Genomic DNA, 14,704 nt, shown 5'->3' with positions numbered 1-14,704 from the left:
AAAAAAAAAAGAAAGAAAGAAACAAAACATATTTTACAACCTAGCTACTAACTCTCACCGGGCCATCATTTCCTTAATGTGAGCTAACACATGTCTCACATACCTGTCACAATAAATCATTCTTCAAAACTACTGGCGTACAGGGAGTGTTGCTAGGGCTTGAACTTGAACTTGAACTTCTCCAAAATATGTGTTCTAAATTCTAACCCCCGTGGCCTGTGGTTATGATCTCATCTAGAAATGGGTTGTATTTAGTATAATGACCCAGGGTCGGTACTGGGTGTGTTTTAAGTCCTTCTCTTTTGCAAGGTAAGACAGATTAAACAAGCATGTGATAGTGGGGAGAGATGCCGAACCACAGTAAGTCTGCCAGGAGCAAAAGCTCAGAGGGGAAAGGAACCTTCTTCCAGAGCTAACAGGAAGGAAGGAAGTCATCCCCTAAGGCCAGAACCCTGAATTCACACTTCTAACCACCGAACCTGCGAGAACATCAATTTGCTTGTTATGTTTTGGTGATAGTTAAGGTGACCAGATTTTAACATTGGTAAAGCGGAACACCATTGATAAAACTCATATCCTGGTGAAATAACCACATCGCAGCCGAAAACCGTATACCCTAGCTTGTCGTGCATTCTTTCCAAAAATCGGGACTTTTTAAAAACTCCACGGGGCGTGGGAAAAATAAGCGGGACGTCTGATCATCTTAGTGATAGCACAACTGGCTAGCTAAGATTTTGGTGTTGAGAATTAAGGGTGTTACTCTAACAAACACCTACAATGTGGAAGTGGTTTGGGGGTTGGGTAATGGGTTAAAGGGGTAAACACTTCAGGTGCCTGGTAATAAAATCACAGTCTCTGACCTTGATGGACTGTTGGCAGAATTATGGATCAGAGGAAGGCACAAAGGGAAGTAAAGAGAACTATTAAAAAATAAAAGGTCTCTACTGTCTTCGAGGATACAAATGGCACCAGCAACAAAATACAGGGAAATATGTAGGCATTAAATGTGCATCTGGTGAGGCTTTAAAAGAAAATGATAAGCATGTGATTGGGTACTGCAGAAAGGGTGGTGCTTTTTAAGCAGTAGCAACAAACCAGAAATTTTGCTGAAAAGTTTGTTATAAAGGTGGGACTTGTAAGTTATGAACTTGGACACTAGGTTGAGATTTCTTCTAAGCAATCTTAGAAGATTCTTGAGGTTCCTCCTGAACTGTTTAAACTAAGCCCAAAAGAGATAGACTTAAAAAGGAAATGCAAAATGAGAAAACCGTACGATCAGAAAAATTACAAAGTACAAACTCGGGACACACCCTAGAATGTTCATGAAGTTGTGGACACACAATCCTTTGTTTAAAAGATTGTGTCTGTGGCTGACGGATGAAATCAACTACCGAAGCAGAAAACCCATGAACGGAGACTAAAGGGTCCGAGATAGAAAAAAAGGAAGGAAAGGATGCTGTCTGCCACAGGGAACTGCACAGGCAGGGAACAGGTTAAAGCGCTAGCTACATCTTGTTGTTCAGGCAAAGAAAATGGCCATCCTATAGCAGCTCAGAAATCAGCAACACTGATGGAAAGATCAGGAAAAGTAAGGCTTTCTCAGTTTTGGCGGGGCAGGACTGTGCTCTCCAGAATCCAAATATATGGGGCCACAGCCTCTTCGGTTTCAATTGGATTCTTAAGTGTGGGGCAGTTACTCACGGATGGCTGAGTAGTGGACCACTGCCCAAACTGAAGGGGTGGGATTTCTATGTCCAAGGAGCAGAATAATGGAGTCTGCCAGGGCTGAAGGGCCGGGGTTACCATTCAGACAGAGTTGGAAAATGGGGCCACTCTAAGTGTAGGGAGCAGAGTTGCCATTCTAGTGGGCCTACTAAGTACCTTTTACTCTTATTTCCCTCCAATTTCTGCCAGGTGTGATGGAAATGTCCTTCTTTGTTCCTAGGCTACCATTTTTATTTTGGATATAGAAAACCTACATTCCAGATTACACAGATTCTCCAATAAAGAGGAATTTTGTGCCAGGATGAAATATGCTGAATGTCTCACCCATATTTGATGTAGCTGATTCAAAAGGTTAGATTTTAGACTTGGAGTTGACTGAAAGACGTTGGGGTGGGGAGGGTAAGGCTCTGGTTGTGTTCTGCATCAAGGAAGGGCATGAATGAGATAAAAGGAGTAGAGAATGTGCTCTTTACGTTGATCTCTTTGGGACAGAAGTGATTAAGACAATAAAAAAGATGGGAGAAGAGAGATGGCAAGTCACATAAAGACTTCCCAGGAGCAGAAACTGAGAAGAGATGAGAAGTTTCCGCCATAGTCAACAGAGAGAGAGAAAGCCTTGCCCCGGAGTCAATGCTCTGAACTCTGACTTCTAGAGGAAACCAAGTTCTTTTCGGCTTGAACAAAGAGGTATTTCTGTTATAGCAGCACTCGATGACCAACACAAATATTAACCTTAAAAATATACTACAATTTTAAAATACACTAAGGAAATAAAATCAAGAATATTAAGCATGACTCCACAGCATATCGCAATTACCTTGGTAGGAAAATAACGCTTGGTCTTAAATTGCTTGAGGAATGACGACAGAAAAAACGTTGTGAAAAATAGGATGACACACCAAAAGAGCACGTCTGGAATATAAGGTCCATGAAGACTACACGCTGATCCGACAAATGCACCATGGAAGGTTTTACATTGCTGAGGGAGAAAAAACAAACAAGTAACAATAAAGAGAGGATGGAGGCAATTCTCAAATAGTTTAATAAATTACCAAGGAAGTTCACTGACTCTTAAGATGCTACGGACTGATAATATGTCTCACTCAGAAGAAAAATAAAACCACTGTCAAGCCAACTATCAAACACACCAACAATCAGAAGACACAACGTCCAGAAATATTATCATTTCAAAAAACTACATCTTAAATCATTCAAGTACAGAGTACTGCCACATTAATTTATCCATTTCTTTCTCGCAGCACCATATAGCATTTAGTGAAACAATCGTAGTGAGCATACTGTTTCCTGCTGCTGGTGCAGTCTCCCTTCTGAACAAGGGGTTTGAGACAAAGAGGAGCAGACAGCAATGCCCCTCTTCTTTTTACCAGGCTGACTGAGAATTCAAATCAGCAATGCAAACGAAGTACTAAGGGGGGAAAATGAACATAAACATGTGAGCGTCTACTCTTATATACTGATAACACCTGTGTTCTGACTTTACTCAAAGCTTGGGATTCAAGAATGGGATCATAGCCGCATTGGGCTAAGAAAATATTTCCATTAATGAATCCAGCAACATAATACAGTCTGTGATTTACCAGCTTACTGCCACCAAGCTCCTGTGGTCTCTGCCCCTATGGGTCTCTTTAGGGCAGTAGAAAGCATCATCTTTCCCTGTGGAGCACCTGGTGGTTTCAAACTGATGACCTTGTGGTTAGCAGCCCAATGTTTTAACAACTACACTACCAGACGTATACTGACTTGGATTTACTTTTGAATGAAAAATTACTTTAAAAAAAGCAAACAAACCCCAGAAAGCAACAAAACCACATGCCACCAAAATCTATATTTTTCTGACGAGTGAAGTTTATTTTAACAAAATAATAACTAAAAGTTTATGAAAGCTGAAGGTTCCTTTATTTTCACTTTCCATGTGCTGAGATCCTTAAATCTCTAAACTCAGAAAATGGGTCATCGATAGAAAAGCCACCCCATGCCCATAAGGGACAAAAACCAGCCATCTGGCAATGGACAGGTTACCTATGTGCACTGCAGCCAGCAGTCACATGAGGTGTTGGGGCACGTTCATGTGGATAGTGTGAGAAATGTTTAATCAATTTCAGTCATAATGAATTCATGTTAATGAATATACCCATGTTACTAATGACTGCTCTACTGGCCAGTGCAGCCTTTAAATTAGCAGTACAATGAAATCTCAGACCACATCCCACATACTGAACAGTGCAGGGGCCCTGTCCTCTGGAGTGAGAAAGGAGTGACCTCCAGTTGCTTACAGTAATACTATACTCTGAAATCACAGTCAGATCCATGGACCAAGAACAAAATGTCGATCTAATCAGAAAAGGCTAGAGGAAAAAAGAACTGGGTTGATAATGATTTGCAAGATCCTTAATTTCAGTATACTCACAGATACAGTGAGATTGCCCCAGGAAATGTTCTCCGCTGTTAGATGCCTTTCTTTCCACAGCTCTAGTGTCTCATTGCTAGGGTTAGGAGGCTCAATACACACACATCTGAGAAATCAGAACAGGACAGGTGTTTAAGGTTCCTCACGCATACGTTTCATTAAATCAATTATACAAAAATAGCAGCGTTTAACCACTTAGCTTTTCTCCATTGCAATGTACAAAGGCTATGAAAAGAGACAAGAACAGAATGCTTGGGCTAACAACAAACCTGTTGTCATCTGAGTCAATTCTAGCTCACAGCCACCCTGTAGGACAGACAAGAACTGCCTCATTGAGTTGTCAAGCAAGCAGGATGCCATATCACTGCAAGCCCCTCAGCTAGCAGTGGAGCACTCAGCCACTCACAGTACTACTGAGGCTATAGAACCCAAAAACCACACTCCTTGTCAACCCTAGATACAACAAAAATATGAGTAACACAAATACCAATCAAATGGTTACCTATTGAAACTGGTTAGATGGATCACTTTTGAGAGGTACTGCTTTCTATACAACTGAGAGTGTAACAGCCTATTTCACCACTGCCACAGCACAGCGAGCAGAGCTTCCCAATGTTGACACTCCTATTACTGATCCTCCGACAAGCTCTACCTCACGCGCCCTACCTCGAGGGATCGTAACTCACATAGGAATAAACAAAGTCATGCTGGATCAGGCATGCAAAGAGGAAGAAAATAGAGTTCGGTTCACCGACAGCACTCTCTCGACTGCCTAGAAAAAGCTGGAAACACATATGTAAGCAAGGAAGTCTCTCAGTGTAGATTTGAAAAAAGAAAGAAAAACAATTAAAAATAAAGAAAAAAAGTAAACCTACGAATATTCCCAAATAGATCATATGCTGTTTGAGAAGAGGCAGGCAGATGAACTTTGGAGTAAATCTAGGCTACATCATTCACAAGCTGTGGGGCACAACTTCCAAGAGGCTCAATTTCTGCATCCACAAAAGTAGACAGGATGAGTTAAGTAACATTAGGGGACAAATTCTACAACACGCCTAGCACAGTGTTTTCACACACTGGATAAATGGGAGCTAGTTGGTATTCACACGTAATTACTAAGTTAATTAACTGGAAGAAAACATTATTCTGTCTAGTGGGCAGAAAGTTATATCCGTTTTCTCTTTGGGTAACCACTACTTTCCTTTGTATGAGAAAATCAAAATATAGGCACCTACCTAGATATGCCCAATTTTAATAGCCTATTTTACTTTTGGTTGAATATACTTGCTAACATGTTGAAACATTACTTTTCAAATCTTAATTTACTCTGAGGTTTAAAGATATTTTCCTCCCATGTTTTCTTATCACAACGAAAATATCCCACAGACCAGCACATACAAGAGTGTACTGAAATTCTACTTTAAAGCAAGTTCCAATAGAGAATTATCAGACTTCAAAGCATTCATATGTATACTATGTAAGCATAACCCAAAACTCACTGCCATCGAGTGGGCCTCAATCCACAGTGACCCCAGAGGACATAGTACATCTGCCCCTGTGGGATTCAGCTACTGAAAATCTTACGGGAGCAGAAAGTCTCGTTTTTCCTGTGGAGGGAGGGGTGGGTCCTAACTGCTGACCTTGGGGTTAGCAGCCCAGAGCATTACCTACCACACAAGCAGGGCTCCTTATACGTATGAATATACATAAGAACATAAACAAATATGGGGTGGCTTCCAAACGTTCATGGGAAATCACCATTATCTTTTCATTCCATTTTCTCACAAACTTTACTGAAGCTTCCTCATAAAGAGATACATACACATACCTCTGACCAATTAGAAAAACCATACGATCAGATTTAATAGCCAAATGATTTAAATTTTGGTATTATCAGCTGACAACCAAATTTAAATTGATCATTCCAACTCAAACAGAAACCTAAAATACATACTCTTGGAAAAATTATTGCAACTGAATACAAATTATTGAATTTCACCAATCTTACTTCCATTCAGCACTTTGACAAAATCTCATGTGAAACAAAGTCACCACGCAGAATTGTGAATTGGGTAGTTTCAGCTAGACAGGGTGAGCAAGATGCTGCTGCAAAGACCCATGTTCTTCTACTCAAGTGTCGCTGCAAAAGCACAATGTAACAAAGTACTGAGGGAGGCAGAAACACTTACGAGTAAGTCGTCAGTTCTTCGAGGTTGTTATTCATATTGAAAGCATAGATTTCTCCTAAATGAAAAATCTTCTCCAAAGCCTCGTAGATGAATATGATGCAAATGAGAGCTGCAAAAGCCTCCTCTGTAAATCGAGTAATGTAACACACAAGGCTGCTGGCATCTGTTGCAACCAAAACAATGCACAAGAAAGAAGTCCACAGACCAATACTGGTTCGCAAAGATAGATAGGAAAGATGATAATCTCTGTTTAGAAAGAAAAATGCAGACATGATTAATATAGAATGTGCTAAAAGAATTGTGTTCATGAAAAGCTCATAATAAACAAAAGGAACAGCATAAAACCTTAAGATTCCTAAAGAGGACAGTGAATTAAAGAATGACAAAATAATGACAACAGACAGCTCAGTGTGTTTTTTCTGGCTTAATCTGGAGACTAGCCAAAACAATAACCCAGACAGGAAACATTACAGGCAGAAGCACTGGAGCAGAAGGAGCCTTTTAAGGAGCCTGAGGTGGGACACTTGGTTATTCCCAGGGCTGTGGAGAACCACACACTCACAACAGCATGGCTGCTGCCATCTTTGAACCAAGTCTCACCGTTTGACAGTGCCCGGCAAGAGATGTGACTGCTATGCAACATACAGGTTGCTCTTGTTTTAATTAAACGATCATTTTGTTGGTGGCCCTTACAACCCTTACTACAACCCACACATCGACTGTATCTGGCATATTTGTACATATGTTGCCAACAGGTTGCTCTTCTCTTTTTTAAGAGGGAGATTAAGTTTTGAGCAGGGTACTGACCCATAATTTTTCCCGTTCTATTTATCATACTGGTACAACCCCAGGTTTACAAATTCGACTCCATCCCAGTGTCACTCATTGGACATGACTGAACAGAAAAGAACAAAAAACAGTTTCAAAGCCCTATACAGATGTAAAATATATGCAGTAGAAGTCGACTTGGCAGTAAGCATTTAAAAACCCTTGGGCCTCACTCAAGAAACCGTTGATGAGGAGTAAATGGCAGGTGTCAGCCTACAAGGAAGAACAACTGGTCCTGACTGAAGGTCAGGAATCTCTGTGCCAGTGTGGCAATCCCGTCACTACCCATGCCAAAACCGTCACTACCTTCACGGCCCAATTTCCTCCACCAACACTGTAATCAAAGAAAGGCAGGGGCTTTTCTATTTTGTTTTTTAATTTCACATGAGAATTTACTGCCACGGAGCTTAAAACACTTCGGGTCACTGCATGCTCTCTCTGTAAATAGATGCAGTATGCCAGATTAGAACCAAAAATTTTTTTTTTTTTTAAATATGGAACGCTTCACGAATTTGAACCAAAATTTACTGGCTTAATGAGCAAAGAATCAGAAGTGCCAATCAAAGGCTTTATGAAAAACATCATGCAATTTGGGGCTAAATTACTCAACTACATTTATCTCACAAATGCTGAATTGTGTCCTATTCAAAGTCAACTAGCTATAATAATTGTATTCATCTCCATGCCAGTGGAAATCCACACCTCAGTCTGAGTGCTACAATATTGCTTTTGAGTTAAACAAAGCCTGATTAGTACAGGCAACATGGGCCTTCACGATCTACCTTTTCCTAAGCTTCTCTTACGATACTACCGTACTTACCACCTAATAAACATCTGGATGAACTCCTTGTTGCTAGGTGAAATTTGCTAGCATAAAACATTTTTATTGCTCCTCAAGTGCTCTGCATAGCAAATGCTCAAACCTGTTGATGTCATGCTCCCGGACAATCTTATAATCCGCCAATCCAAGTTACTGGAGTTGATACACTGTTAGAGGGTCCAGAGCAGGCTGGCCATACAGTAGTGGCAAAGTACCCAAAATACACATACTGATCAGACTGTTTCCCGGCTTAAACATGCAACATAATGTTAACTGAAGTTATGTGTGGCATACAATCGTGTGCACATGCTAATAATACGCAAACATATAATAACATGCAAATAACACATAACTAATACTTACTTGCAGAATTTAAATAAAATTTTTTCAAATACTAGAACTGGACCTGTGCTCCCCAATATTGTAAGAGGTTGCCCAGCAAGCAATGAGTAGGCAATCCCAGTTAACGATGCTCCGAAAAGAGACTCTATTGCACTCTGTTTAAGGAAAAAGATACGAATAAGAGCAACACATCATAAATATATCTGTAGCCTACAAGTACAATTTCTGGAAAATCAAAATTATGAATCATAAATAGCTAAAAATGCTAAGCAAACACAACTTTTGAGTCCTTAAACTTTAGATAAACCCAAATCACATATACATTCTACTAAATGGGGAAAATCACTTTCATTTTGCACATTAAAATAGAAAATTTCACAATTAATCTTAATATCCAAACCTAATACTATAGGGAGAAAGCAGGAGTAAATGAAGGAGAAACATAGAGGCTTCAACATTTATCCACAGATGTTTTGTTACTTATGACTATTCCGGTGCATCTATTATTTTAAATAATTTTAATATGCTTTATGTAATCCATTTAAAAAAAAACTATCATTGTGTATGATGTGCTATAAAAGAGAATCCATTAAAAAGCAAATAAAAATTTAACACACAATCCCCTTTCCCAATTTGATATCTAAAGATCCATTTCCCACACATTTTAAAGGAATTATTTAATATGACAGGCTCGATAAGTTGAGAACAAAACTGAAATGCTTAATACATATCAAATAAATCAGTGGTTCTCAACCTTCCTCATGCCGCGACCCTTTCATAGAGTTCCTCATGTTATGGTGACTCCCCCAACCACAAATTTATTCTCGTTGCTACTTCACAACTGTAATTTTGCGACTGCTTTGAATCAGGCGACCCCCTGTGAAAGGGACGTTTGACCACCAAAGGGTTGCGGCAACCCACACGTTGAGAACCGCTGAAATAGATTAAAATACCTCTTTTAAATAAAATACCTCTTCATAACAACGTGTCCCTGAAGTTCGGTAAAGAAGGTACAAGGACAAATAAAAGGAAAGTGTCAGGGAAGCTGTGCACAACCACCAAGGGGACATTCTAACTGGTTGTGGAGCAGATGGTAAGGGGTGGTGCTTGGCTATGCCACTGAACAGAGGAAGGAGTCAGAAAGAAAAGGGAGCATGCACTCACACACACTGCAGCCACGGGCAAGGACTTCCAAGAAAGGACGAAGCCCACCATCAGTTGGAGAAGACAGGCTGTGAGTTATACGCACCCAGTCACGGGAGGAGAGGTGGTGCAGCAGCATGCTGAGAGCAGGGCTGCTCCCAGGACTGGCTACCCAGCCGCGGCCAGCTCTAAAGCCGTCCAAGCCCAAGCTTTTTCACTTTTAAACAAGGCTGATATAAACCAGAAGAACAACGTAAGGAAGTGGTGTTTGGGTAAACACAGAGCATGGTACATGGAATGTACACAATAAAAAGTAGCAGTTTTCATCATCAGCTAGAGCAGCATTTTCAAAACGAAAATTTTCCGTCATCATCAACAGCCGAAAGTTTGTCCTTGAATATCATGCTAAACCCTTATAAAATTCTTAGTTCAATCAGGGCTTTGGATCAAAGGGGAGAAAGTCTAAATGTTACCGAGAAACAGACAGAAAATAATAGAGAAAGTAAGCGAACAGCAAAATAAAGAAATGCTATCAGTAGACAGTTGGCACAAAAGTAGGGTTCCTCTTTGCACCCGCTTGGGTTGAGAAAGAAGAAACGGACCCATGAAAACCTTCCACTCCCCGCCCCAACTGTCACATTGACTAGGAACAAGACTTGCTTTTACCCAGACCTGGTTGGGATTTTTTGTTTGGAGATGGGAGGATGGCAAATAACTTCTAAACTGTTTTCTGTTCTTTCCCAAATTGTGTTTTCTCTTTTCCTAAAGAAATCACTGTCTTCGCCACCTCCCCACATCCTGAAGTTTCTACTGTAACTTCACAAGCCTGTCACTTGCCTTTCATTCCTCCCCACAGATAAACACACCTCTCCACTGTTCCGTTTCTGTAAGATCACATCATTCTGATTCCTCTTCCAGGGCTCCTCTGCTGGGTCATTTCACACCTCGATCCCATCCCTCTCCCATTCCACAAATTTGGGAAGCTTCCCTCTTTACCCTCTGCTTCTCTCCCTCCAAATTATCTCCCTTGCTAGGCTCCTTTTATCCTCCGCCTCAAGCTTCTCATGTAACAACTCCTCCTCTGTGTAGCTCCTCTTCTTATCTCCGTGCTGTGAGCTGGTTCTGGCTCACAATGGCCCAGCGTAGAACAGAACGAAATACTTCCCGGGCCTGTCTGTAAACTCTTTGAATGCACCTCTGCATGTCTCCATTTCTACGTGAGGTTCCAAAACAGCATCGGTAACCAAGTCACTCCTGATCACCGTCCTCCATGAGACTCTTGGTTCCTCTCTCATTTCAATGCCTACTGCCCCCATACGGCACAGCATACCCTGCCACACTAGCAGTTGATGTGACAATCTTGTCTTCAGCATTTAAGTCAGGACCCTTGAGAGCTGGAGACACAAGCTCACCTACACTTGCCCCCTCATCTCTCTGCGTCTAACACAGTATCACGTGAGCACAGTATAAAATAGCAGGGAGAGGTCGGCAGGCAGGGAGTGACAATCCAACAGCAAAGCAGAAGTGTTTCCAGTAGGGCAACAGATAAAAGGCACATGTCTACAGGGACCAGCAGAGGTACGTGTGCAATTTATGACTGCACATTAAGTAACTTACTGAAAATAGGCGTGTTTTCATACAATGATTGAAGAATAAGGCAAAGAAAGATCTACTAAATGTCTGAAAATGTTGTAATAAATCTAAGTAAGTAAACCAAGGGTTGAAAGAAAACTTAAGTTGTTGAGATTCTCATGTTAGGGTCACAAACTACTGTATCCTTCCTAAGCGTTTAACATCTTATCCATAAAAATAAATATCATGAAATTAAAAAAATAGTTTAAGAAAAACAGGTCATCTCATTTAAATGCCAATAAAATGTACGGACACAAAACCATGCCTTTCAAAGTTACAGAGCACCGCACTTAGCTCGTTCAGTTATCATGCCTCCCACCATTCCTAACAGTATTAGCAACAACAACAACAGCAAAGAACTTTCAGTCATGTCAAGGATGAAGCTTTCCATGATATTTCCCACATAGAAGCTTTGGCAACTTTCACATAGATTTATTAACAGCAAAATTAAAATAAACACCACTTCCAAAAGCTCCATCATTTCCTCGCTCGTGTTCTCTTCCCCCACATAGTCTAGGCCAGGCCTATCAGCCAGGGCTGAGAAATTAATATTAGTCAGATGGCGCTAACTAATCCTAGGTGCCTTATACAATGAAGCAGATAAATTTGATAAATCCTCCCACCCAAGACCCACCCAGAAATCACTGTGATTGTTCTCCCCCCGCTTCTCCCCCCAACAAACACAACACAAGCTTTTTACTTAAAATTATAAAACCACACCAGGATAAACATTTCCCCCCTTTTTACCTCAACTGTGCATCTTCTCCTGTTCAAATGGCTTCCCCATGTTTTCCATAGCAATTACCTTTGGGGGAAGTCTGCTTGGGGGCGGGGTAATCATGCTGTTGGGAGACAAATGCATACAGACACTTGCCTCTGAAGAGCTACGAGCCTGGCTCCTACCAATCTTGGTACTCACTATTCTGCCTTGTGTGGCTTCTCCAAGCAGCCCTCCAAAAGTGATTACAGGAGACATACAGGCACAGTATAGGAAAAGAACCGAGGCCAGGCACTGCAGACTTAACGCATCCTTGAAGTCACTCAAGAAAAAGGGTGCTTTCCTTTTGATGTCAAGTATCAAACCACCAAAAAGCCTAAATAAGTGAGATGAAACTCGTCAAACTGTACACTAGCGGATTCTAGCGCGTTCACACTAAAGCTATGGGCTACATAAGACGGCTGATACCGAGTGCTTTTTGTCAACAAGAAGTAAAAATCCAATTTAAATTACAGTAAAAATTGTACACAAACAAAACATTGCCTTTCAAGAATTAACAGAGAACCATTTAATCTAATCCACTGATGATAAAGCGAAGGTAAGTCTCATTACGTTAAATGAGGCATAAACAACTATTTATGAACTATTTACTGAACATACTACAGGCAAATGACTTCATGAGTAAGTAATTTTGACAACGAAGGGCAAGGAAAGATACAATTTTTTTAAATACAACATCCCATTCGTGAAAATGTGCATAATAAATTCTATTAACTATCATCTACATTATAAATCATAACAGCAAGTATAAGAAATATGGGGCATCAATTTTAACAAACCTTATATACCCAAATATTCTTTAGTGTGAACATAAAATGCTGTGCTTAAACCACTTATACTAAATGACAGTCTTCAATAACTCTTGGAATCGGTACTTTCCACCATACAAGTAAATATTAAAAACCCATTTTAGTAAATTTAATGTACTGTACATATAATCAAAATGCATATACAAATAACATCCCAGTTATTTTTTATCATTAAAAAAAAACCATTTAACTAGAAACATTTCAACTAAAATGAAAGCTCTGTGAGGAGCAAACATTTTTTGCTCCCTGCCATATTTCTAAGGTCTAAAACTCTAGAACATTACCTAGGACATAGTAGGCAACTCAACAAAAATAATCACTAAATTAAAATTTTCAGTGTTTTGTGACTCATCATATACATGTTGTTTATTACATATTATTTTATATATTATATATAAAACTAGATGAGAAAAAATGCATCTTAAGTTCTCAAATGCTTTGGATTTTTCCATTCTAGGCCCCCACCCCCACCCCCCACCCCCGCTTAGATTAATATTGAAATAAATTCTAAACATGCATGACAGGGTGAGGAAATAATCCTGTAACTAAATATATCAACAAAGCTTGCAATAAAACAAGGGACCACTGGTAATCTGGAAAGCACGTCTACATCATCAAATTAAGAACTGATTATTTCACTAATACTTATGTGAAGCTCTGGAGTGACAATGGCAATGGGGGAGGAGGGCACACCTGCCTAGGTATTTCTCAGGGACTAAAACTATCTCAGTCTAGGAGCTCCTCAACCAGAACTTGGCAAAGTGTGAGGAAGGAATTTTGGCACTGAGATATTCAGAGACACTTAATGAATTATGAGTTGACGTTTCTCTGTAGCCTATGTTCAGTTGTTATTTTTCCTGTACTAGAACCCTTAGGCACTGAATTCCCTGAATAACATGTCGATATAAGATATTCTGATTTAAGAGTAAACATGATAGAGTGAAACTCAAGATCCTGAGTTCCACTGAAACCAACAGGGGACCCAGACTACCAACATGCACATGATCTTCACCATGATGGACTTTCTGTATTATCTACCTTTAGGGATCAGTTTAAGGCCAGTGTTTGCACCTGGCAAGACTTCTATTCTTTAATCAAGAAAATTAACCTCTTAAACATTTTTCTACTCAGGTTTCCAGAGATCATGGCCATCACTTAATCATGTCTCTCCACATAATTCTGTCATGATCTAATGCTCAATTTCGAGTTTTAGGTTATGAGGGTATGGTCACTCTGAAAAATCCTTACTTATTATTTTTCTATCGTGATACTGGATATTGTAACAGGATGCTACACTTTTAAAAATCTTTTCATATAAGCAATGGAAATTACCTACATGCTATATACGCATGTATAGTATCATCTGGTCCAGTATATTCATTTAAAGATGAAACCCAGGTATACACTGGCTTTTCAAAAGCATTTAATTTTCCTTAACATAATATAACTACATAACTGTGCACAGTAAAAACATATATACTTAGAAACTGGTGGAAGATTATGCTTCACACACATGGGGGGAGGGGAGATGTGTTTTAAATATCATATCAATCCCTGCTAACTGAGTATTTGTACCCACCGTCCAGTCCTCTGTAGCTCGGGTCCAGCATGATGAGCAGCCTCCTTCGGAGCATCACCCGAAGTGGGGGCAGAGCCATTAGGAAACACAGGGATCTTTCTCTTTTCCTGCATTTCATAAAAAGACGCTTTGAAAATTCAGTTTATAAAAAGGCAGAGATAGCATTTTCAATTCGAGGAAATATGTGATTTATATTGAATATATATACCTAAATCAATTCTCCTAGGGAAAAAATTCTTCCAAAAATAAACCTCCGTTGAAGATAAATCACAAGTTAGCAAAGAAACCAAAATTTATCTCTAATAATATTTGAAATTTATTATTTTCTCATGTTCAATCATCAAAATACTCTACAACTAATGTATACACACAATTTCCTATCAGACTTGGTCATAAGAACATAAATATCCTACAAGAAAGCACCCCACCCC

General features: G+C 39.8%; 1 protein-coding gene across 1 annotated transcript in view; it reads right to left on the bottom strand.

Moving 5' to 3' along the window:
- SLC4A7 (solute carrier family 4 member 7) overlaps positions 1-14,704 on the bottom strand; it is a 75,366-nt gene that overhangs the window by 24,155 nt on the left and 36,507 nt on the right. Inside the window, exons 10-15 of the mRNA XM_045297684.1 lie at positions 14,274-14,380; positions 12,027-12,201; positions 8,354-8,487; positions 6,343-6,588; positions 4,154-4,259; positions 2,543-2,704 (exon numbers count right to left, since the gene is read on the bottom strand). Coding sequence (XP_045153619.1) covers positions 2,543-2,704; positions 4,154-4,259; positions 6,343-6,588; positions 8,354-8,487; positions 12,027-12,201; positions 14,274-14,380 — 930 coding nt within the window. The remainder of the gene's footprint in view (positions 1-2,542; positions 2,705-4,153; positions 4,260-6,342; positions 6,589-8,353; positions 8,488-12,026; positions 12,202-14,273; positions 14,381-14,704) is intronic.

The sequence above is a fragment of the Echinops telfairi genome, unplaced genomic scaffold (assembly GCF_000313985.2).
Source record: "Echinops telfairi isolate 266 unplaced genomic scaffold, ASM31398v2 ScPeMD7_7420;HRSCAF=8458, whole genome shotgun sequence".
NCBI classification, from domain to species: domain Eukaryota; kingdom Metazoa; phylum Chordata; class Mammalia; order Afrosoricida; family Tenrecidae; genus Echinops; species Echinops telfairi.
The sequence above is the reverse complement of the archived record's forward strand: the minus strand, read 5'-3'. Positions and strand labels throughout refer to the sequence as shown.